The sequence below is a fragment of the Lactuca serriola genome, chromosome 4 (genome assembly GCF_051521515.1).
Source record: "Lactuca serriola cultivar US96UC23 chromosome 4, Lser_US96UC23_V15, whole genome shotgun sequence".
NCBI classification, from domain to species: domain Eukaryota; kingdom Viridiplantae; phylum Streptophyta; class Magnoliopsida; order Asterales; family Asteraceae; genus Lactuca; species Lactuca serriola.
This window is the reverse complement of record NC_136411.1, coordinates 57,449,326-57,476,097: the sequence shown is the minus strand read 5'-3', so window position 1 is coordinate 57,476,097 and position 26,772 is coordinate 57,449,326. Positions and strand designations below refer to the sequence as shown.

General features: G+C 36.9%; 1 protein-coding gene across 1 annotated transcript; it reads right to left on the bottom strand.

Annotated features, from left to right (window-relative positions):
* Positions 1 to 489: 489 nt before the first annotated feature.
* Positions 490 to 1,889, bottom strand: LOC145101646 (F-box protein PP2-A13-like). Its single transcript, XM_079038891.1, has 3 exons — positions 1,410 to 1,889; positions 1,194 to 1,312; positions 490 to 1,110 (listed from the first exon to the last, which is right to left on the bottom strand). The coding sequence occupies exons 1-3, from the start codon at positions 1,728 to 1,730 to the stop codon at positions 714 to 716; spliced, it is 837 nt and encodes a 278-aa protein (XP_078895017.1). The 5' UTR covers positions 1,731 to 1,889; the 3' UTR covers positions 490 to 713.
* Between the last annotated feature and the right edge of the window lie 24,883 nt (positions 1,890 to 26,772).

Below are 26,772 nucleotides of genomic sequence, written 5' to 3'. Positions count from 1 at the left end.
TAAAATATACATTCATTAGAAGACCTAATAGAATGACACATGTCAAAAAGAGATTAAAACTATTCTTTTATTAGAATAAGAAGATTATGACATCCTACTTCTATTATTATTATATCGTAAATCGAAAAATCTACCTAATTATATATTTCTGTTAATTTTTTTGAATGATATTGCTTTATTTAAACATTCTTTTCCAAATAATAAGAATAAATGAAAGTATTATGCTATAGTAAACAAATTTACAAAATTATGTTGCCATTTTTTCCGTTTAATCTTTTTTACGGCGGGAGCCGCATCGATCGCGCGGGGCGACAACCCCAAGTTATTTTTAAAAATTATTAATAACCGAAAATGTTGATGATGAATATGTCTTTGTTAGATAAAATTAGTGAAGACATTATACATCAAAAACAAATATTAAAATGTTTTAAAAACAAATAAATAAACAACGAGGGAAACGATTTTATTCACCAAAACCACTCTCTATCGTAATCAAAAAGTGCAACTTGAATTGCTCACTTGGGTATACATCATTGATCATACCACTATTTCCTTTTTACATTCTAACAAATATATAAATTAATTTACAGTAAACACAAAGTATTGATCGACATCTTCTCCTCACCACTCAATCAAATCATCACTCAAGGTAATAAAATGACTATAATTTTACATATCGATGATCTATATTCGTAGAGTTTTGAAATTTCGGACTAATTGCAAGGGGATATAAGAACTGAATCTATCGAAAGACCACCTTTAGTGTGAGTACAATCGATTTGTGTCAAAGAAAACGTCACCCTTGTGGGTATGTTGGAGTCATCGACGATGAAATCTCCGACATGGTGGTATTCCCAGGTTCCGGTTGTCTTCAAGAACCGCTTTGAAACAGCATGCTGCCCGGTGGACGTTGCGAGCTTGAATTCCACGGGTTTCGCGTCCCATCCATGGACGTCCTCCGTGCTGCAAATTGGCCGGCCGTGTTTTTTAATCACCTTCCCTAGCCGGAGTTTGAATGACAAGGAGTAAGTCCCCGCCGGAAACAGGAACTCAACGTCGCCGTCGACTTCCAGCCACCAGGTTTGCTTAAGGTATGAAACTGTTCGGAATCTGGCAAAGGAATATGGATCGAATTAAAGCCAGTTGTCATGATCAAGAATGAAATTAACATATATAATAGAAGAAATATTCACCTTGTTTCATCGGAAGGAATATGATTCCAGTATCGTCGATCAGTGATTCCGGTGATTGTTAATGCTTTTGAAGACACTGATACGCACACACCTCCCGTCGTCTTGTCCACCCAAAATTCCTGAAACATAATTGTTAAAACCTCATATAAAACCCTAATCTACTGTAATTCTGAAAATCGAAAGTGTGTAGAAAAAGAGGTTGGAGAGAAATGGAACCTTGTTTCCGGCATCGAAGGGCATAGGCCTAGTCAACCTAGCAAAAATCTCCTTTTCTCCCACTTTTTTCTTGTCGTCAATCAACAATTTTCCGACGAGATAATGATAATTAGACGGCAATTTAGAGATCCAGATGAAATCGGCGGACGAAGCTGCTCGAAATGCACGGTTGATCCGAGCTAATTTGCAGATCTCCGGCGGTTCCAAGTAGAATAAAACTAGCGCTACACAGGATTCCGGTAGATCGCCGAGGTTAAGCTTTGATGGATTGTCAACTCCGTCGGAGATATCCGAGCTTAATAATGACGTATTAGCACCCATAGTTTTGTCCAGAAGAGGGAACGTATGTAAGCGTTGGGTTACGACTTGATGGCCGACGGCAGTTGTATTGGCCGTTGGATATGGAGGATTTTAGAAAGAGAAAGGTTTAGGTGGTGTGTTGTGTGAGAGAGAAATAAAGAGCCACTGTGTGGGTTTGAGGTGGAAGAAAAGGGCAGGTGAGGTGTGCTTTATCCATGACAATATAGGAATGACGTGGAATTACATTTTAATCAATAAGGAGGTGTGTTAACCTTTCTAAAACAATTTATTAGATTACTAATTTATTAGATTCGTAGGTTATATATCATTATAAGTTAAAAAAGTATTTGAATGAAAAATAATATATTTCGAAAACTTTCAATAAGTTATTTTTTTATTAAAAATCTTTAAAAAAGTCTCAATATTTACGGAAAAATTAAATTTTAGTCCCAAGATTTTCTTTTTGAACGAATAAGCTCTGAAAACCGGCAAAAATTTACAGTTTGACCGTTTTTGACCGGTTGAAACCGATACCAAATTAATTTGAGACTATTTCGTAAACTAACCCAAAATATTGAGAGTTTTCTGTAAACAAAAATATTATGACTTTTCTGTAAACAAAAATATTATGATTTTTCTACAAACAAAACCCTTATTATTATTATTATTATTATTATTATTATTATTATTATTACAAAAATAAATAAGAATATTATTTTTTGAACTTGTATTATTAATATTGTTAATAAAACATATAATGCATTTAAATGAAAAAATAATAACATTATTTAAGGGTGGAGGTGGAGGAGATACTGATACTTTTAGCATTGAAATCATGAATTTTTGCTTGTATATTTTTACGTTGTATATGGTCATTTCACTTTTAGTAATATGATACTTTTAGTAATAGGTGGAGGAGATCGTGACACTACTAGAAAACTGGTCTTTAATGACGCGCAAACAATGACACTCGCCGATACAGGGCGTGCATTTGTGGGTGCCCCAAAAAATAGTGTCAGATTTGCAAAATTTGAAGGATAGAAGACACGCATTTGTGTGTGCCCTAAAATTAGTGTTAGAAAAGAAAAAAAAGGAAATGCGAAGGGCGCCTTTTATAAAATGTTCGTCATGTAAGTATGTCGCTTTATAAATTTTTAATGAAACACGCCTTTTAGGCGGGAAATGATCGATCGACAAAAATCCCCAAAATTTTGGAGGACCCGCTCACTCATTCCTCTCCACTTGCCGATGACCTTCATTTTCTCCCCTCCTTCTCTCTGTAAAACCTAGCAGCCGCCACCACCAGAAACATGGTTTTATGTTGGCTTCGTTCTGTGTTGTAAGAACGAGAGTCTGATCCTTCATTAATAGCTAAAGGGGGAAAATCCCCCAAAATTTTGAAGTACCCCGCTCACTCCTCTTCACCTCTACCATACTCCATCTACAACGACTCCCCACGTTTACAAACCCTATAATTCAAAACGATTTCCATTCCTCACGAGTGCTTTCCAGTCAACGACCTGATCAGCCTCATCGGCAACTCGGTCTCACCTCACCTCGTCAGCGAGTTGAGGCTCACCTCTACACACATGCGACTACAACTTTTCAAATCACCTTAAGCCCTACCTTTTCTCTCTATTCAGGAGCCAGTAATGGCGGCAAAGAAGATCAACAATGAAGACCAACTCGTTCGATTTCTCCCCTAAAAATGGTGCTTCTCCTAAATCCAAGTTTACTCTTCACTCTCTGAGTTTGTTTTCTCCCTAATTGATGCATCCACCTTCTCATCTCGCTCCCTCTACTAGGTTTTCTCTCATCTCTCTCCTCTATAGATGAGTTTGTTTTCTCCTGAAACCCTAACATTTCTCTCTATTGACGCTCCATCATCTCATGTTCATCTTCAAAAACAACTTCATCGGAAAAATGCAACTTGTAATGGTTGTGAAGAAGACCAATTGGTTTGAATATTCCCCTAAAACCTGGTACAACTTCTCCTCAATTCGACTTCACTCTTCAATCTTCAAGCGATTGACTGGTTTTTCACTCTCAAACCCCAAACCCTACATTGATTTTACGCACAGAGAAACATATAAGTGTTGTCGGCTACTGTGCTCCATTATTACCACATGGTGCTCTAGATTTTTTAGGGCTCGTGTCATCTGTTCATCGCCTCCCTACCACAAGAGATCTTATAGTTCTTCCCAAATATACCCCTTCATTCATCTTTTCTATCAACATTGTATGCCACCAACGTTCCTTTAAAGGTGACTTTTTTTTTTTTTTTTTGATAACGTGAGCCCTAATTTGTATCTTGCTTTAAATTTTCTATCAACATCGTATGGTTTGATTAGTGTAAGTTTTTTCTCTAATTTGGTAGATTTGCAGTTGCATACCAACTGTTTGTTTAAATGCATACACACCACTTTAGTGAAAAAGGAAGTGGATAACACAGACATCTGGTAGCTCATATTATTGAGTATTTATATATGTGTAGTAGGATTATGAATATTCTTCCAATCAATATAACGCTCATACTGGTGGTTTCAGTTCAAGGAGCTTATGAAGATTTTGTTGTAGATCATTTGGTGATGGAGCTTTGTGCTGAAGTTGAGTTCATTGATAGGACTACCACAAAAGGGCACAGTTCAGAAAGAAAAGAAACTGAAGTTGAGTGTGTGGGTGTGTTGTGATGCTTGTCATAAATGGAGACGTATATCAGTTATACTTGTAGATTCTATTGAATCCACTGAATGCAGATGGTATGATTTTATCTTTTTTCAACCTTTGATATAACAATATATATTTGGATGTGTCTAAATACTTCAAATTTTATCACCCTGATATTAGGGTTTTTGCTTTCCTTCGTTTTTTCTATTTCATCCCATTCTCCCTCTTTTTAATGATTGAGACGATTTTAGTTTCTTTGTTTGGGGTATTTTTGTAATTGTGTCTTCTTTGACTTGCATTTTATTATTTCAGGGGCTTTCAATTGAATAAGTTGGTATGCAACGCCTACTTAATCGTTGATTGTCGCTTTCTTTCTCATACAAGATGGTAAATATTCGCAAATTACCCATTTCCCTTAAATTTACAGATAATCATGTATAAATTGAAGGCTGGTTCACTAGATGAACAGTAGGCAAAAACCTTCAAGTTAAATTTTATGATATAAAACATTTGTTGTATGTTTGTATGTATTTATTTATGTGTCTACTAATCGAGATTAACTTGAATTGGAAGCACTAATGCAATATATACTATATACCATATGTATGCTTAAAGATTTGTCTGTTTTTTTTCCATTAGATAATGGTTTTATGGTGTTTTCCTCCAGGCAAAGTTCAACACATAATTTAAGTATAACAAATCGTTGCCTATCAGTTAACTTCATAAATCCTTTTTGAATTTTCACCAATACTTTTTCGGATTTTGATCTTGCTGAACCACTGTGCCTCAAAATTTTATTTTCAAAATTTTTTTAAGGGAAAAGTTACTAAAATACCCCTAATTCTAGAGACGGTTGCTCTAGTTACCCCCACGTGCAACCGCCCCTGACTATAGCACGTGACAGAGTTATCGATACATTTATGCCTGCATTAACTTGTTCTATCAGTTTTTTGGATGGATCTTGTGAATTTATGAACACTCAACATTACTTGATTGCTCATTCTCTCTCATAAAAATAAATACGAAACCTGTGGTTGATGAAGGTAATGCATACCATCTTAACTGACCTTAGTTGTTTTTTACATTTTAATTCATTCATGATTCAACTTTTTAGAATTTTTCTCATTGCCTTATCAGATTGTTAATCAACTACTTTTAAATGGTAATATCTATGCAAATTAAATTCATTCCTGACTTTTTTACTCTCTTCTGTTTACTGCCCAGTTCTTTTGTTTTTGTCACAGAGCCTAAACCTTGTTGATCAAGGTTAATCTCCACGTTTACAACTTACAATTATGATGTATGTTCATGGAAAATTTGTACAATCATGATTCAGAGTCAATATTTTCATAATTTGGAATCGTCCTTGCAATTGGAACTTTAAGAATAAGATTTTCAAATATTTGTTATAATAATTATTATTGTTATTATCCATGTGAACTTTAAATTCTTGTTATTGGTAGGTTAATATGATTCGAAAAACCACCATATTGGATGTGATGAGAAGACTTCTTCAGGCAAGAAAATGTTAGAAGATGTTTAGTGAAGCTTTGATTGTCATACTCATGGGTGCAAAAAAATTTATGTTTTGCAGACAAAGAATATCATGGTTTCATCACATGCTGGGACAAAAGAAGCCAGTCAGGCAAAATATATCTCGATACTGAACATCATTCAGGGAGAAGTTGACCCTACTCAGGTCAGTCAAGTCAACATACATTTTTCAATCTGAAAACTTCCATGGATGATATTGTAAGATGCTTTTATTATTAGGTTCATGATAGTTTGCAGCGAATACGTGAAAGAAAGCTTGTTAATTTCATTGAATGGGCTCCTGCTAGCATTCAGGTATGTAATGTTTCCTGCTAAGGTATTACAATTTACAACCAAATATTCTTTTTAAATTCTGATATCGATTTTTTTTTGCCTTATGGGACATGTTGATCTTTCAAGAAAGTCTCAATATGTTCAAACTGCCCACAGGGTAAGATTCGTATAAATTATTGTGGGATTTATTTATTTATGAAAAGTAAAATGATGGGTTTATGGATATAAGAATTTTATTTATTTATTTTAGGTGAGTGGATTGATGTTAGCAAGTTACACTGGAATTCGTCATCTGTTTTCTAAATGTTTGAGTCAGTATTCTCTCTAAGAAAGTGACAGGACTTTCTTGACAAATACAGGGGCTTCCCTTTGTTTGATGTAAGTTATTCTAGTCTTATACTTATTGTTGATTCATTAAATACCTACATACTTCCATTTAATAGGAACTATAGTAAACAAATTTCAAGACATGGTCCCAATACAATTTAAGGTTTAAAAAACTTAGGATAATTTCATGACATTTTACAATTCCATGTTATAAACCCTAATCTAAATTTCATGATCATTATTCATGGCATAGGAGGATAAACTCTCAAAAGCAATTATTTCGTATAGAGTAGAAGCAGATACTTGGAATGCATTTGTTGAGTTTCTAGAAGCTGCTTGGGATTTCCAGTATTCTTTTATGGAGGGAAAGGAAAAGAAGTTCAAGTATGTAATTTCTAATTATGTCCATATTCAAGGTATATTTTAATTTTACACCTTTTGATAATGTAGCTGCAGAAACCAAGGTATATTTTAATTTTACACCTTTTGATTATTTATTGGCCTAGAAAATAAAAACATTGAAACACTTTTTTACTGTTTTCATTTGGTACAGGTTCTTACTATCTTTGGTGCAGCAGATAGTGTTAAAGAGCAATTTCACCAAGCAATTGATAATGTTTTTAGGCAAGATGAATTCATATTTTGTATCTTATTTTGTATTTTGTATGACATTAACTTTTGTGCAATGGATTGTATTTTTTGTGTATGGTATTTTATTTTCTATTATGAGACATGAAATGCAAATTTAAATTGAAAATTAGTAAATATATAAATAATATTTTTTAAAAAATAAAAATAAAAATTACGATACGCAAAAATGTGTGTCATCTTCATTTATGACATGGCCTTTCTTGACAACTACTTTAATGATACGCATTGCGTGTCATAAATGCGCGTCGTCTCTCGTTATGACAGTGTCTTCCTTGACGCGCATTTGCGTGTCGTCTGAGCGGTTTACGACGCGCAATGAGCGTCGTAAAAGGCTGTTTTTCTAGTAGTGTGATACTTTTAGTAATAGGGTATGTTTTTTGGATTAATATTTTTGAATTTTGATTAATACTTTTGAATTATTCCTATTACTTTTATTAAACAAGATATTGTAATTAATACTTTTGAATTTTGATATGGGTCACCTATATAGATGTTTGTAGCAGATCTGTTGGATTTGGAAAGTAATCATTCTATCTTAAACAATTTTATATACAAACTGAGAAATCCTTCTACCTTAAACTATTTACAAACAATTTTATAAATATGCAATTTCTTTTAAATTGTTAAGTATTAATATTCAGAATTGAAAACAATAATAACAAATGTGAAATGATCATATACAAAGTAAAAATATACAAACAAAATTCATGATTTCAATGTTAAAAACATCACAATCTCCTCCACCTCCACCCTTAATCAATGTCATTATTTTTTCATTTAAATGCATTTATATGTTTTATTAACAATATTAATAATACAAGTTCAAAAATAGTAATCTTATTTATATTTTTAATAATAATAATAATAATAATAATAATAATAATAATAATAAGGGTTTTGTTTGCAAAAAATCATAATATTTTTGTTTATAGAAAAGTCATAATATTTTTGTTTACAGAAAAGTCCTAATATTTTTGGTTAATTTATGAAATAGTCCCAAATTAATTTGGTATCGGTTTCAACCGGTTAAAAAGGGTCAAATTGTAATTTTTTGCCGGTTTTTAGGACTCTTTCATAAAAAAGAATCTTGGGACTAAAGTGTAACTTTTCCATAAATATTGAGACTTTTCTGACAATTTCCCTTTTTTATAAGTTACCTCTCACTTATTTATTAACTTATAAGCTAATAAATTAATAAGCAATAAGTTGTTTTTTCCAAACACTCCCTAAATATAAAAATGCTTATATTTTTCTTTTTCAGCACTAAAACATACATTACTGATATATGCATTTTGATTTTTAGTTGTTTATTCATTAAAATATTAAAGTAAGTGATAAATTGTTTTTTATAGGTATACTTGTTGGGAGACGTTTGTAATGTGTATTATATGAGTTGATTAAAACAAAAAAAAAGTTGTATATATGAAAGTTTAAACGTTAAACATTTTTAAAATAAAAATCTACTAATAATAAAATAATATTATATGTGACAAACCGAAATTTCCATTCTGTACAAACAATATCACTTCAATAGAAGTTATAACAGTCACAGTAAATTGTCAGACTTTTTCGTATAAGTTTGAGTAATTCAGGGTTTACACTTCAAGAGATATCAGGAGAGTGGGTGCACTAGGGTTTTGTGCAACTCTGTTATTCCAAAACTCTATTATATTAGAGATCATTTCGGGAATAAAATATTTTCTGCCAAAAATCTCAGGACTATAAATAGAATTCTGAACCAAATTCATTCATTATTTACATTTACCACTAGAGAAAAGCCATTTTCTCTCTCACGGATCTTCGGGTTTTCATCCCAAATCGTGAGTATCTCTCTCTAGTAGTGTTATATAGCTTATAATGTGTTAATAACATAGATTACATAGCAAAACAACTAGATTTAGGGGTTTACTCCCCATGTTGTTCTTGGGCGGTAAACTCCCGAAATGATGCCTAGCCTTTCCCCCGTGATGTGTTACTACCTTAGGCTTGTATATAAGTGTATTTAAGACAAGAAAACATCAAAGAAACACCAAAGTTTAGGTGTTCACGGCCCAAGAAGATCTTGGACCGTGAACTCCAAAAACATGGACCAAAGAGTGCTTTTAACACTCCTAAAGCTTTGGACAATTACCTAGGTTTACTCCTACATAAATCAAGGACTTTAAAACATCAAAAACCCTTCCGAAAGTGAGATTACGGCCCTAATAAGGTTCTTGGGCCGTGAACATCAATCAAGGGCACCAAAGTGTGCCTAAGGCCTTCATTAGCCTTAGATAAATGCCTAGAAACTATCCTACATGTGCATGGGACTTGAAAGCATAAAAACACCCCTTCCATGTGAGTTTACGGCAGTAAACTCCAAAGGAATTGTCCTTGGGGCCGTAAACTCCTCAAAGGAGGTTATTAGTGCCCCAAACCCTTCCAAGAATTATACCACCAAGTTGGAATACTTCTAGGGATCATTTAGAACTTCAAAACACAAAATGTCACTAAGTCTAGGAGTTCACGGCCGTAAACACAAGGGTTTACGACTGTAAACTCCTTGTGTGATGTTTATGGAAGAGTAAACTCATGTATAGGGTCCTTTGGAACCCTAAACCCAAGTGCCTTGTCCCACAACAACTTACATGCAATCCTTAGGGCTTATAACACTTATATAAATTGTTTATTAAGTTCTAGGATGTCTTAACATTATCAATTAGTAATTTAAGACTAATTGAGTGCATATATATATATATATGTGATTATATGTTCATTAGGATCGTAGTGTGTGTACAAGTCCTCACTTGACACCTAACAATCCTACACCTTTCAGTTCATCCAAACCACCATCTACAGGTGAGTTCATACCCCTAAATCAATTTTTTAAATGATTTTAAATGCTTTAATGGGGGGGGGGGGATACAAGTAGAAAACAACATGTTATTAAATCATCCATATGTATTTTATAATTGTGTTTTCATTCAACAGATTTCACATACTACAAAATGTGATGCATGAAATGGTTTTCTATCTTAAAAATATTTGTTATCAAATGTATTACTTTTGAAATGTTTATTAAAATGACATCATGTCATTGTTAATTATTGTTCAAAACTCTTAGATATCTTACAAAACCATTATTTTTACCTTCTTGAACAAAACTATACTTATACACTTATGTTCATATAAATGTTTTGAGATTATAGTTTTCATACTTCATTCAGTTTCCCACACTCTTGTGTAGCAAGGGTGTATAAACCTACTTGAACAACCAATTACCTTTCAGTTAACTATCATAGGGATAGTTAGAAGATATCAAACATTATTCCTATTACAAGGAATCGCACAAGAGTCAGTTCATTCATGAGTCTATACCAGTTCATTATCTGATACATGAGTACGTTTACATATGCTTACATGATACATGAATACCTTACATGAGTACCTTTACGTAGATACATTTACCTGTGTATACTTACATGAATACTTGTATCTCGATTTGCGAGGATGATTTATTAGTACCTTCTGTGTAAATTATCCTGCCTATCCCTAGTACCTCGGGATATCTAGACGGGACTAACCATTCCGAATCCCAGCTGATTAGCACTAGTGGTTGATGAACATCTATGGATGCCTAAGGTTACTACTTATACTAGGAGTACCTTCATGGGACTAACCCTTCCTCCACCCTGCTGCTGCTACAGAGGACAATTGGACAATCTTTGGATGTTCATTAGGTTATATGTCGTGTTAGCCCTAGTACCTCGGGATAACACTTACATTAGTACTTTTTTCTATTTACTTTATTTTGTGATAGGATATACATTTCGCTTACCGCGATGTCGTGTTAGCCCTAGTACCTTGGGATAACACCTACCTTAGTACATTTTCCTATTTACGTTATTTTGTGATATATTCACATAAACGATGAGTTAGACTAATTACTGTTTGTAATAGTCAGAAAGAAGGAAAAACTATCATTTTACTTACAAAACATTCGGGTGTTGGTAGAAGACTACATCTCATACTAATAGGAAATAAGGGATTTTCTAGGGTTTTTCTTACTTATATCAACTTCTTCATTTAAAGATTTACATGGCATTCATAACAACTTTTCAAAACAAGGCAGCGACACTTAAATACTTATGAATTCACCAGCTTTAAGCTGATACTCTCTTTCAAAATAACTTGTACTCTCAGGTCACCAGTAGACAGGTACGATGGCCAGGTTTTGAGAAGACGGAGCACAGACAAGTCTCGTCTTTTATTTTGATTGTATATTTTTGGTGTCTTATTACAATGAAAGAACACACATGTATTAAAACTTTACTTATAATGCAATGGATGATGTTGTTGCTTGTTTACTATTTTACACTGTTGTGATACTGTACATGACGTCCTCCACCCCGGAACGTTTCCGCCGTTCTTAGTTTTGGGGTGTGACATTATATATTTAATAATTAATAATATATGTTAAATTAATACATTAATTATATTAAGTTAGAAATTAAATATGAAATTTCTTAATTTTGAATAAAAAATGAATTAATTATTGCACTTTTACAATTGAAATCTATTTATTACATTAAGGGCGTGTTTGGCACGGAGCTTTTGGAAGCGTTTGAGAGCTTCTAGCTTTTAGCTTTTGACAAAACGCTCTAGTTTAAACAAAAAGCTTCGTTTGGCAGTACAAGCGTTTAGCTTTTAGTTTTAACAAAACGTTCCGATTCTAAAAGCTACTTCATGTAGCTTTTAACAAAACGCTCCGGAGCTTTTGAAATCAATTTCCATAATCACCCTTAAAAATATATTTATATATTTTTTTATTTTTAATCAATTGTCCTTTTATGTAATTTTATATATTTCAAAAGCTTCCAACTACTTTTGTCAAACATTCATTTAACATATAAAAGTTGCAGCTTCCCGCTACCAGCTACCAGCTACCCGCTACCAGCTAACCGCTACCCGCTTCCAGCTAACAGCTACTTTTGCCAAACACGCCCTAAGAAATGGAAGTCTCATTTGACGGATAAATACTATGTGTAATAAACAAAAAAACCACACAAAATGACATATGAAAAAATATTTAAATGAAAATAACCACAAAATGATACGTGGTTAAATCAATAAAAGTATGATATGTGTCAAAAAAAAAATTTCATTTGAGTAAATTACACGAATGGTCCCTATGGTTTGAGGTAATTTGCGTGCTTGGTCCCTAACTTATTTTTTTAACTCGGAAGGTCTCTATTGTTTGTTATTGTTACACGCATGATCTTTGTCTTACCTAAAAAAACTATTATTTAAATGGGAAAAAATGGTGGGGTAAGTAAGGTAAGCTAATGAGGGTGGGGTTGGGGGTGTGTTTATTTAAATAAATTAAAAAATTAAGGGCAACATAGTCTTTTTAGGTAAGACAATGACCAAACATGTAACAAAAACAAACATTATGGACCTTCCGAGTTAAAAAAATAAGTTAGGGACCAAACCCACAAATTACCCTAAACCATAGGGACAATTCGTGTAACTTACTCTTTTCATTTATTATAGGAGATATCATAATTGTTAAAATCTTACAAGCAAAAAACGATAACGATCTCACTATAATCTACCTAAAATAAGATCTATAGTTGGATTTTAGGATTTTGACTAGGAATTTAAGATCTTAATATGATTTAATGCATCTATTTGGATTATTATATAGTTGAAGCTTAAAATTTAAAATTTTTATCTATTCAACTTAAAATCAAGTACACAAAAAAGCCTCATAAGACATCATCGTTTGATATTGAATTATGCTATGCATATTACATGCACAATATTCCTGTTGTGATCTTAAGCCTTAAGTTATACATGATCACAATGATCTTGTTATAATTTATAATTAAGATTTTTCTTCCTAATTTTTATGGTTTACACTAAAAAAATAGGGTTAATGCTTAAAAAGTTAAAGTTGATTTCATATAAACGTCTTTAATCAACATTAAGTTATAATGTATATTGCACACCCAAGACTTTACAAGCAAATTTGAATATACGATATTGAGTAAGATCTTGATATTATCAACCTTGGTATATATGTCTAAGTTAACAGTAGTTTTTAATAGAAGAACAATTTATAATCGGATATCTAATATTTTTTTATAAGGCTAAAGCATCTATAATAGATGAGTTTTTATTTAAACTTTTACATTAAAAAATTAAATTACAAATGCTCACTGTATTTTTGTAACGACCTGAAAATCACGCCATAAAAAAAATTGTTTTTAGATTTATAAATCGTTAATACATATTCTTCCCAAAAACCAAGGTAACAAAACTTTAACATAACATCATCAAATCAGAATAGTTCGCAGAATATGAAAACATGTGGTGTGTGCTCTGCAATCATTCAGAGCCCTCCCAATTGAAAACCAAAGTACTTGAAACATAAACTGAAAACCGTAAGCACAAAGTCTAGTGAGTTCCCCAAAATATCATACAGCGTACAGCCACATATTAATGCAACATACATATAGTTTCCATGGGCTCCCCCATGGTCTTTTTCTGGAATGCCATGGACTCCCCCATGGTCTTTACCGGGAATACCACGGCCTACCCCCGGGGTCTTACATGCAAGTACTACAGAGACAACTATCATATTACATAACATGTAATGGGCGTATTGGTGCCTTCGATCCATGGATATAGTGAGAAGACTCACCTTGGGCAGCTGAATCCCACAGATACTCTTTGACTGCAGATCCGCTAAAATCCCCATGCTATCAAACAAATAACAACCAATTAGCAATTGGGTTCCAAAATATGATCCATAATCCATACTTTGGGTAAAATAACTATTTTACCCTTGACTCATCTTGAAACAAACTAAGGCCCATGCCTAAAATCAAAAAGGCCTAAAACTGCTAGATCCATAAAAACCCACTAATGACCCAATTTTCCAAATTAGGCACAAACCCAATGGTCCTTATGCTAAAGCCCGATAATTCCTTAGTCAATAACAAATCTCAGAAAGCCCAAATACACCATGAGGCTCCAGCCCATTGGGCCCACAAGTCCCAACAAAGAATTCCCATAACCTAGTAGTCCAATTCCAAAAAACAATTCCTCAATCCAGAAGTCCAACACTCAAAGCCCAAGACCCAAAACCAAGGCCTAAAGTCCAAAGATGACAAACAAACCCAAAATGGCACTGGGCCACTTACGATGGGCACACACACATTAGTATGCTGGGAGTACACCCAAAGTCCACAATATGTGGGGAGTAGAGTCAGTTACGCTGGGCGTAACTACAATTTCTCCCAAAAACAACTTGTGACTTAATCCTTTCAACACTTAGCCCCAAAACCTCATGGAACCCTCATAATAAGCTCTTAACTGATAAAGTTGCCATCTTTATCAGTTTGCATGTCTCAATGGGATCCAACAACCATCTAATCCATAAGGACCCAATAAACTCCAACTAGAACATGCATGGACCATTCTTATACATAAAGCAAGCATTTTTATGAACTAGAAACATAAGAAGATGCAAGATCTATCACTCCAAGCTCCTGGAGTGTTGTCAAATCACTAGGTCTCACCCATGAGACCAAAATGGGACCAAAACTCACATAATGCTAGATCTAAGCTTCAAATGAGCAAGGTTAGAGATTTATACCTCTAATGAACTAAAAATGGAGCAAAGAGTCAAGATCTACAAGCCTTCCCTTGATTCACCACCTTGCACAAAGCTTCCACTCTTGAATATACACTAAAACCCACCAAAGATGCAAATAAAAGGCTCATAACACTCTTGGATAAGGCTAGGGTTCGAGATTTGGGTTGGAGGACAATGGAGGATGAAAGAGAGGCTAACACTTGGGACTTAAGGTGTTTAAATAGTGAGCTAACCCTAAGATTTAGGGTTTTTGGATCCAACACGTACGTTGGGCGTACAACTCCAAACACCCGCGTTTCACTTTCCAATATTACGATGGGTGTACCTGTAACACCGTAAATTTTCGAAAAAAATTTTCATTTTTAAATTACAAAAATTCTCATAATACATTTCACAAATATTCCAGTTATCAAATTAACAAATAACAATTCCATAATTGTTTGATTAATAATCCAGGACCCTCCAAAACATAACTTTTTATCTCGTGTGTACAATCGAGCCATCGCCTTCCCTTGATCCTGAGAAGTACTTGAAACACATAACACATAACACGATAAGCACGAAGCTTAATGAGTTCCCCAAAATACCATGCACAAGTAATTAGCCACTCGAGGCTATAACTCTGTAAGACCCCCCGGTCAATGTGTATCAGTGGGACCCTTCAGTCACACGACTCGTTGGACGCACTGGTCCGGTCTAGGTGAGAACTCTCCGGTCTCACTGTTCGTTGGACCCTCTAGTCCGATCTAAGTGAGGACCCTCCGGTCTCATAATTCGTTGGACCCTCCGGTCCGGTCTAAATATCACATAATATAGCACACAACACATATCACATACAAAATGCACAACTCAAGCAAGCACATAAGACCCTCTGGTCACACATAACTACCACTCTAGGTAAAGTATAGTGAGAAGACTCACCTCGGATGGCGAACAGATCCTATAAATGCTACTGCTACACTCCAATTTCTATCACTAAGCCAAACCCACAAATAACCCCATTAGGATCTAAGACCAACCTTCACATTATTAGGTCCAAATATGGTCCACCAATCCGGTCTATAAATAATCCAAGCCCAATGGGCCCACCAAGGCCCAATACCAAATAGGTTCACAAAAAGTCTTTTAATGGCCCAACTATGGCCTAATTTTCTAAATTGGGCCCAAACCCTCATATGGGCCTTACCCTAAAGCCTAACTAAATATTCTAGTCCACATGATTGCTCTTGGATGGCCCATCAATAGCCCAATCACCAAAGCCCCATAGAAAAGCCCAACTCAAGGCCCAAGTGAAACAAGGGTTTCACATAAAATGACAATTAGGGTTAAGTGTTTCTCACTTAACCCATTAAGGACTTAATCCATTAAGTCCCTTATCCTATCAGATAAATGATATGGTGCAATCGGGCTTAATACACAATCCAATCCCAATGGCCCAAAAGTGGGTCCAATAAGTCCAAACCCACAAACCCCAAAATTAGGGTTTTCTATACCCTAATTAGGGTTTCTGGCCCAATCACAAGCCAACCCAGTCCAATAATAAGCAATTGGGCCAACAAGGGTTCACTATGCCAAGCACCACCCACTACCACCTTAGGTAGTGGTGGTCAGTGGCGGCACACGATGGTGGTGGTGGAGGTTTTCCCTCAATCCTTTCGCCAAAAATGCTAAATAAATTCCCATTCCACTAGACATGCCCATGACAACACAAATCTATACACACAGCCACCACCATATGGCGGTTGGTGGTGGTGATGCGGCGGCAGCCACCACTTCATGGTGGTGGCGGTGGATTCTGGCTCTAAATAGCACAAACAAAAGCAAAAACACCTTACATCATATAAAATACTCGAGCATCTAACATTTGGCCGCCTTATATATGGCTGGCATCGCTGGAAATGACGACCACAGCAGCCCAAAAGCCACCGACAGCCATAATAATGCGCATAATGTCAAAAAGGGAGAGAGACGACGGAGAGGAGAAGAAGCCAATCTTACCGAGGGTTTCCGGTCGTTGACGACGCCACGCAAGGACGAACTCCGCCCAATCCTCCGTCTTCAGTGGTCTTCTCGATTGCCCCCGGTAGTTACCGCTTCACCTTGACTTCACCGGCGACAGGGGCGACAACGGTGGTGTTAGACGGCCATGCGACGAGGAGGTGGCGATCGGTGGAGTATGAGGGCACAAGGGTGGTGGCTTGACTTCAAGCATGGCGGCTGTATCATAATGTTAGGGTTAGGGTTGCTGGAGCACCTTTACATGGGATGAATCTGCTGAGTCCATAACCCGTGTACCAACGAAACTTGCTTTCCATTTATCCAATTTCGGCCCCTCCTCCACAATCCCTTTCAACTTTAGTCTAATATTTTCCCTTTTAGCCCCTAGATCCTTTAAAACCTTTTAAATTAAGTCCATTATTTACCAAACACACCTTGGCTTCTAAAATCTTTCTCAAATTAAACCTAGAACTTATTCTTTTAACCCTCAAAATCCAAAAATTATATCAATTGGCTCCCCAACACCAACACTCCGCTAAATATTATATACTTTAGGGCTATAAATTTTTATCTATTTATTTATTCAATAATCGGGATGTTACAGTATCCCAGCTTACGTTAGGCGTACTCAGCCAAACACGCATATGCAATCCTTGCATGTAAGGGACCAGAATGTAAGCTTTTTCCATCAAGAGTTATTTATGCCAAAATCTTCAAAATGCCCTAACGTCCTCATCTTAGAATCCTTTCCAACGAACCTTATATCCATGGAAAGCTGGCAAGAAACCCTACGCTTCTAACAATACAACAAGCCTTAAAACCTCCCTTACAAAACCCAAAATCCATAAAAGACCGAATTGTCAAATTACGATTATACCATTGACCTCCGAAGACACAATCAAACACTTGGATCAATTAAACCATAACACCCATACTCGAAAAAGGCCAAATACTTTCTTTCCCATGGCCCTAATCCTCATGACCACAGAAGATTAGGTCGTAGCCCCAAATAAAGAAGCAAATCCGAAGCTGAGTGTTACAGCTCTCCCCCACTTAAATTAGATTTCATCCTCGAAATCGCTCCTTACTAATACTCGTATCAAAACTAACATCACGAGGAACGCAACCGAAAATTATGCGCTTGAAAAGACCTTTCCAAGAAAACAAAACCCCATCCGAAACTTCCATCACAAAGAAAAATAAACCCTTAACCCCCAAAGGAAACCATTTCTACCCTTTCTAAAACCTGGAATCTACATCGCTCAGACTCCCCGACAGACCAACCATGTTGAAACAACTCCATGCCAAATCCTCATCCAATAACAGACCAAACATGACACTTCCAACCCTGATCATTTTGATGCTACCAACAGAACAATTCACTGACCATAACCAGATGAAGAACACTCATACTTAACATATGGCTTAGATAATCCTTCGAGTAAAAGATCTATCCCTGCAATGGTTAGACTCAAACGATAGCTGCACCACAGGGTCGAATCCATTACTCTGAGATTATTTAATCCAAACTGCAAGTGACTTAGCACTTCCGAACAAACAACTACTCCTTACATACGAATCCCAACTCACTAATATTGCCTAAAACATTACACTGCCTCCTAGCTTCTTTCCAAAGCAGCTGAGACCTCCCTAGTCCCAACTTGTCTGCCAACTATCTGAAACACTGGAATCCCACCCGGTTGCTGAGCCAAAAGATACTTACACAGTCTCCCCACGTGACTTCTGAAACAAAACCTTGAATGATATTAATTACCCAATCCACCACGGCACCAAACCTACTGCTAAAAGAATGCAACAAGACCAACTGCAGTATCATATCATACCTAGTCTCCAAAGACCTACCTTCTCTTGATTTGAAACACATTGTGGCCCTCAAACAGACAAAACCCATATCTCTCCGTTTCAAGAATATAATATATTATCATCTCACAATCACTCGTGATAAAATCCATGAGGTGATTCACGTAAGCGTGGGTTTAATCCAATATTCAAATATTATTTCATGAGTACTTATGAACGTTGCAACAAACTTTTGCTATGTCTAAACGCTTTAGACAATCTACAAGCCAATTCATGACAGTCTTGCCTCAACACCTACTTCTAACGTATGATCGACTGTGGATGTTTGAATAGTCTTATTATCCGGGAAGTCAAAACATGTTAAGTGAAACACAAGAATAATCAAATCTAATATGATCTCAACAGTTTTGAGTATAAATAAAACATTTATTATTTAATCACCATATTGATTACACATTATTCATTGTATAATGTTTCGGATAATCAACTTAATACTTGAATCAAAGACTAAAGTTATCCCATGCTCCAAGCATGCACACTATGTTTACCTATGATCCTTTCTTTGTGAAATAGATCAATTTAACACACTTCCAATGTCACTCATTTCATAATTCCCAATCCTTGACACAAGTGTAACAATATCAAATTCTTGCCACTATTAGATGTGTTAGTTTCTAACATTTTACGCAATGATCCTTTCGTAATGTCATAGAACCAAAGTCACAAAGACTTTGCCAATAATATTAAAAAGTGCTCTATTGGATATTGTTACAAGACAACTCCATAGATATGAAGTCTTGTAAGTCCCCAATCTACTTGTGTATCACTTAGATCTGTTTGATGGTGCGGAATCCCAATCAAACGGATGATGTCAGATCAAAATAGAAGAGAAGGATAAGAAGAAGATGAAGAATCTTGTATGTATTGATTAGAATAAAGATCCGGATACAAGATTCACACACACTAAAACTCCTCTCTTCTCTCTAACTTTCTCTCTTGGCCGTACACTGCTTTTCTGTTCATCAATCTACTCCTCACCCCTTACACCTATATTTATACATGAGAAACATGGGTGTGACAACCCGATATTTCAACTCTATGTAATGACCTAAAAAGTCAACTATTGTAACCACTTTTGATATAATGAAATTAACTTTGAAAATAAAAAGTCCAAAAAGTCTTAAAATAATTACCTATTATGTTTGATATCATTAAACCGTGATCATACGTAAAAAGAACGCCCAAATCTGACTTTGTATGATGAAGTTATGATTTTTCCAAGTTCGGCTTAGCGGCAGTCAGCTAAAAACTCGAAACGAAGATCAAGCGATTGTTGGCCGGAATGACCAAAACGAGAATCGAAGGTCTCGACAATGGTATTTCAGCGGTAAAAAGTCTGGCAAAATCGGAAGTCAGACGAAGAAGTTATGAATTTCTAACGAAATTTTCTTACCGCGACCTTTTAAAAATAAATAATAAAAATAATTTCAAAATTTGCCAACGGAATCTAAAGGAAAATAGTAGAGCGTAGTCTCACCTACGCGTGGATATAAAGAACGTCGAAAATGGAGTTCGTATGAAGAAGATATGAATTTTAGAAGTTTATTAAATAAATAAAATATAAATTTATTTATTTAATCTCGGTATTATCCGAAGGAAGAGTCAGCAAGTCTATCTGAGTTACGCCCAACGTACGCTCGTATGCTCAGCGTACTCGAGGCCTAGGCCTCAGATCGTCCACGTCGCGCCCTATGCGAGCCTATGTCTAGTCCCATCCGGAGTCCGAAGCAGTCGAGGATGCGCTCATGCGTGACGCACGAGTACGCCCAGCGTACGGAGGCGGTTCCCAGCCCCAATAAAAGGGATGCGAGGGTTCCAAAGAAAGGGCTCCATTTCTCCCAACTTTCTTGCATTCTTGCCTCGTTTTCCGTGCCCGTGCTAACCCGAAGCCCCGGTCACTTTGCTGAAGTCCCGAAGGTCGTTTGTGCTCCCGAGATTCCCGAGAAAATCTGCTTTCTCGAGTCGAAGTTCTGCTCGGTTTTCATCTCGCCTTTTTCCGATCTTTCAAGTGAGTTCATACCCCTTAATTAACCTTTTGAATATTCTATAAATGCTTTAATATGCTTTCAAGGGGGGAATACAAGTAAAACACACGATTATTATCGTGTGTTATATAAAGTTTCACTTTACACTTTTTATCAATAGAATCATATGTGATTTATAACCTTTATAAGAAAACTTTCGTATGCAAAAATATATCACGATAACATTATATCTTTTGAAGTGAAAAATGTTGTTATATATGTATAAATCAAACACTCTGCTTAGACTGCATGTATATGTGTCCAACTTAGACACTATAAAACTTTATACTTTCATAACTAGTGATTCATTTTCTAGGGACTTCTAAACAAACGAGACACACTTTTAGAAAACTATAATAGGTATAGTTTTACAAGAACATTACTAACTTTTACAAACTAGAAACACTATTTTCAAGAAGTCACTTTCGCATACAAGAACAAATGAACATTTTAACACGTAAATCTGTTTTTATACTAAGTTTTGTGAGACATTAACTTCACGTATGTTCGAGTACACATTTCAAGTCCTGTATTATATACCAGAATCCCTTGGAGGGGGAGCTTGGTGTTTGTGTATAGATCTATACGGGCTTGACAACCCCGCGCCCTGACTGTTAGCTACAGTACACCATTTGGGGTGACAAACGTCAGAACACTCCAACGCCTGAAGAACGTTGTGTATAGGCAATCCAAGTCAATAGCATGGTTATAAAACTCGCATGGAGTATTAAAAATACATTGATTTACGAGGTTTTTCAAATGTATTGGAAATTTTATATGTACATACATATACTAGAAACAAACATTGGTCTTGATAGAAGGCTACAATTATGCTAGTAGAAAATATGGGATTTTCTAGGAACAAACAAACAAAAATAAAACATTTCATTTCATACAAACATTGTCATTTAATGCTTATGAAACTCACCATCTTAAATGCTGATCTACTCTTTCAAAATTACTTGTATGTCCTAGGGATTCAGTAATTACAGGTAACAAACAACTTTTGAAGAAGGGACGCTGCGACGTCAGTTTAAATTCATATTTTGACATCATATTGTAATTGGTTTTGAACATGTACCTTTTAACAATGTAAAATTTCAATTATATATATGATGGTTGTATTGCTTTCTTTACTATGTATTCATTTGTTACGCTACCAAATGAAGTCATCCGCCCCCGAATGTTTCCGCCGTTTCGGTTTGCGGGTGTGACAAATTGGTATCAGAGCAATGTTTATAGTGAACTACGTATATCGAACCACATAAGATATACAAACTATAAATGCTTGAAGGACTAATACTCTCTGATAAAACATTTTTTTGTTTTACGCCTAAGCCACGTTTCGTTTAACTTAAATTGTTATTTCAATTAAGTACAAATACATGCATACAACAACTTATTTTCATGATTATAACCATACAAGAAGTATTTAGACAAGTTGGACACTACGATTAAGACTCGATATATGTAATCAGATTTGGGACAAATATAGCATGATCAACTATATTTGTCCGAGATCGGACCAATGTATATCGAAGAATGCTCGTAGTGAGCAACAAGTCAAAACTAACCAAAACATCACGAGAATCAAACACATGAATTTAAATACTATAGGAGTGTTTATTACATAGAATAGCTTATAGTACATGTTTAGTCTTACATGTTCCAAACATTATTCAATTCTTATAACCCTATTCTCGTACAGTCAAATGGCTGGATTTCACCACCCCGACGACCCCTACTATCCCAACCAAGGCAACGGGGGATGGATCGAAGAGGATCCCTAGGAGGACGAAGAACCCATAGAATTGGACGAAGAGGATGACTCCGGTACCGACTCAGAGCCGGAAGTGATCAACCCACCACCCGCACAACCTCCCGCCTTCGTAAGGAACTTTCAAGGACCGACTCCCGTTTGGGGAAGTCACCTCCACCATTGGATCCAGCAACAAAGTCTACGCCCTCCCTACGGCATGTGCCGAGACTTCTACGATGTCCGCGGTGGAGGTTCAGCCGATCGGGCACTCCCAGTCATGTTGGGCAAGCTAGCCAACCAGTCCTACTAATCCGGAGTTCAAGCAAGCCGGATTCGGGAAGTCAACGTGGAAGTACAGGTTCACACTTCCGACATTCGTAGGCTGGATAGTGCTCAGGACAATGCCCAACTCCAAACCGAGGCATTCCAAGCGCAAATGATTGCAGCCCTCGCTGAATTGAGGGAACAACAAACCGCCTTCGATAGGCGTCTTATGGAATCGAAGCAATCGGATGCGGAGTCAAGCTCCAAGCGCAACCTATGTCGCAAGTAGTGTTTGCCAAAATCTCAAAATTTTGCTATAACTTAGGACCTCGGCTAAAAGTTTTTATTGTCCTTAAACTTTGTAACCGGAGACCCTTATAGGGGTCAAATTTTCGTGATCATTGTATCAACTATTATATTAATATAAAGTGGCACTATTATTACTACGTTGAGTTTTTCGTTCGATCCTTAAAATGTGATGAAAAACCATATGCTTGTTTCGTATTCAAGTCTTACAAATAACTTTCATTCTTCTATCTTTGAGACTCATACTATCATCTGTTGTTGAACTATAGAAATTTAGTTCATGAGACACGTTCATTTTCTATGCTATGGAATTCTTATCTTTATCTTTTCAACCTATAGTTGAAGGATGCCTCCGCGTAGAAATCCGAGACGAAACAACGGTGGGGAAGCACCTCTACCACCGCCACCTCCACCTCCTCCATTTGATGCTGTCATGTTCCAAGCAACAGTCTTCGTAGCTGTAGCAGCTGCCATCTCACAGATTAATAACTCGGATACTACTGGTTCGGGAACTGGCACACATCCATCCAACCATGGCGAGAGTCATGGGCAACCTCGGGAGTGCACCTATAAAGACTTCACGAATGCCAAACCCTGGATGTTTAATGGGTCTGGAGGTGTGATGATGTTGAGGCAGTGGATTTAAAGGACAGAATCAGTCTTCAAAATCTGCTCCTGTCCCGAACGTAGCAAAGTGAAGTTTGCAACTTTCACCCTTATTGATAGAGCTTTAACTTGGTGGAATGGCCACGTTAAGGTACTTACTCTTATAGTGGCAAATTCAATAAGCTAGGAGAGCTTAAAAACCATGCTGATGAGAGAGTACTGTCCACGAGGAGAAATTCAAAAACTTGAGCACGAACTCTAGATGCTTGGAATGATTGGTACCGACATAGCAACTTATACCAACAGATTCTGTGATCTGACAATCCTTTGCCCGGATATGATTGCTCCTGAGAGCAAGAAAATAGAAAGATACATTTGGGGACTGTCGCCCCAAATTCAGTCAAGCGTGTTAGCTTCAAAGCCTGACACTTTTGAAAGTGCCAAAGAGCTGGCACAATCTCTCATTGATCACGGAAGTCATCAGAATTTGGCAATTGCTACACCAGAACCCCAAAAAGGAAACAACAACAACAATAACAGGAAGAGAGGATGGAGTAAAGGGAAGGGTGGGTCTTCCCAAGAATCCTCGAAGAAACAACAACTAGTTATAGTGAATGCTGCTACTGTACTTATTACCATTCCTACAAATCCCTACCTGACAAAGCCATATGTGGGTAACTTTCCAAAGTGCACCAAATGCACTTATCACCACCATGGACCTTGTCGGGAAATGCAGTGCTCCAACTACAACAGAAAGGGACACACAGTCCATTTCTGCAAAGACCCTGTGAAGCCAATCACTTAAGTTCCCAACGCTGGTGTAGGCCGAGCTTGCTACGAGTGTGGCGAGGTGGGCCACTACAAGAGAAACTGCCCAAAGGCAGCAAATACCGGCGGGGTGGGACGAGTGTTGACTATAGGCCACGAAGAAGCCGTAGCTGATCCTATAGTAGTTACTGGTATGTTCCTTCTCGATAATTCATTTGCATGCATCCTATTCGATAGTGAAGCGGAGAGAAGCTTCGTGAGCCAAAACTTTAGTCGCTTACTTAAACGTAAACCTACCATGTTAGAAAAATCATTTACTATAGAAATGGAAAACGGAAAAATAGAAAACACTAACTGCATATACATGGGTTGTACACTAACTTTAGACGGTCATTCTTTCCAAATCGACCTCATGCCGGTCCAAATTAAAAGTTTCGATGTCATAGTCGGCATGGATTGGTTAAGCCTTCTTCGCGCCAACATCATGTGCTTTGAGAAAGCAGTTCGTCTTAGTCTTCCTAACGACGAAACATTAGTGATTTATGGTGACAAATCAAGTACAAACCTTCGCATCATTTCGTGCATCCAAGCTCGAAAGTGTTTGCGAAAGGATTATCATGCATTTCTTACACACATCGTCGATACGAGTCAGGAGGTAAAGGACATTAGGAGCATTCTAGTGGTACGCGACTTTCCCGATATCTTCCCAGAAGAACTACCGGGATTACCACCGCAACGCCAAGTCGAGTTTAGAATCGACTTAGTTCCAGGGGCTACCCCAGTAGCAAAATCGCCTTATCGTCTAACACCAGCTCAGATGCAAGGACTTTCCACTCAGCTTAATGAACTTCACCAATAGGGATTTATTAGACCAAGTTTCTCACCTTGGGGAGCACCGGTCTTGTTTGTAAAGAAGAAAGACGGATTGTTCCGCATGTGCATCGACTACAGAGAACTGAACAAACTTACAGTAAAAAATCGTTATCCTCTGCCCCGCATTGACGGCCTTTTTGATCAACTTCAGGGAGCAAACTACTTCTCGAAGATAGATCTACGATCCGGATATCACCAATTACGAGTACTAGAGGGGGATATTCCCAAGACAGCCTTCCGAACCCGTTATGGACACTACAAATTTGTAGTGATGACGTTCGGATTAACCAACGCACCAGCAGTATTCATGGACTTAATGAATAGGGTGTGCCGTCCTTACTTGGATCAGTTCGTCATCGTCTTCATCGATGATATACTTATCTACTCCCGAAGTAAGGAAGAGCATAGTCAGCACCTACGCAAAGTCTTAGAAACATTACGTTCGGAGAAGCTCTATGCGAAGTTCTCTAAATGCGAATTTTGGATTCGAAGAGTCGAATTTTTGGGCCACGTTGTTAGCGAGAAGGGGATACACGTGGACCCCTCCAAAATTAAGGCCATTGAGAACTGGTCGGCACCAAAGACACCTACAAAGATTCGTCAATTTCTAGGTCTCGCTGGCTATTATCGCAGATTCATAAAGAACTTCTCTAGCATTGCGAAACCTCTCACTACATTGACCCAGAAAGGCGTGGCCTTTGACTGGGAAGAAAAACAAGAGAAGGCGTTCCAAACTCTGAAACAGGCTTTGTGCACCGCGCCAATACTATCCCTCCCCGAAGGGATAGAAGATTTCGTAGTGTATTGTGATGCATCAAACCAAGGACTTGGTTGTGTTCTTATGCAAAGAGGGAAGGTTATTGCTTATGCCTCCCGTCAGCTTAAGACACACGAAGTAAACTATACAAGACACGATCTTGAGTTAGGAGCAGTAGTATTTGCTCTAAAAATCTGGAGACACTACTTGTACGGAAGAAAGAGTACTATTTTCACCGATCACAAGAGCCTTCAACACATTTTCAATCAGAAAGAGCTCAACATGCGACAATGACGATGGGTCGAGTTACTCAATGACTACGAATGTGAAATTCGTTGTCATCCTGGAAAGGCCAATGTGGTAGCTGACGCCCTCAGTCGAAAAGAATACACTGGTCGGAGAGTCAAATCTCTGACTATGACTATCCATTCCCACTTATCCACCCAAATTAAGGAGGCTCAACTGAAAGCTTTGCAACCTGAAAATGTGGCGGGTGAATCCCTGAGAGGAATGGAGAAGAATCTAGAAATCAAGGGTGGCGGAGCATATTATCTTATGGACCGTATTTGGACACCAAAACATGGTGGTTTCAGAGACGTGGTCATGGCCGAAGCACACAACACGAGATATTCCGTCCACCCAGGTTCAGATAAAATGTATCTGGATCTTAAGAAACTTTACTGGTGGCCTAACATGAAAGCAGAAATTGCTAC

Excerpts from the sequence above, each read along its gene's own strand:
- LOC145101646 (XM_079038891.1), bottom strand. The coding sequence starts at position 1,730 with ATGGGTGCTAATACGTCATTATTAAGCTCGGATATCTCCGACGGAGTT. Across the intron at positions 1,313-1,409 it reads CCTTCGATGCCGGAAACAAG|GAATTTTGGGTGGACAAGAC; the intron begins GTTCCATTTCTC and ends ATTATGTTTCAG. Across the intron at positions 1,111-1,193 it reads ATTCCTTCCGATGAAACAAG|ATTCCGAACAGTTTCATACC; the intron begins GTGAATATTTCT and ends TTCCTTTGCCAG.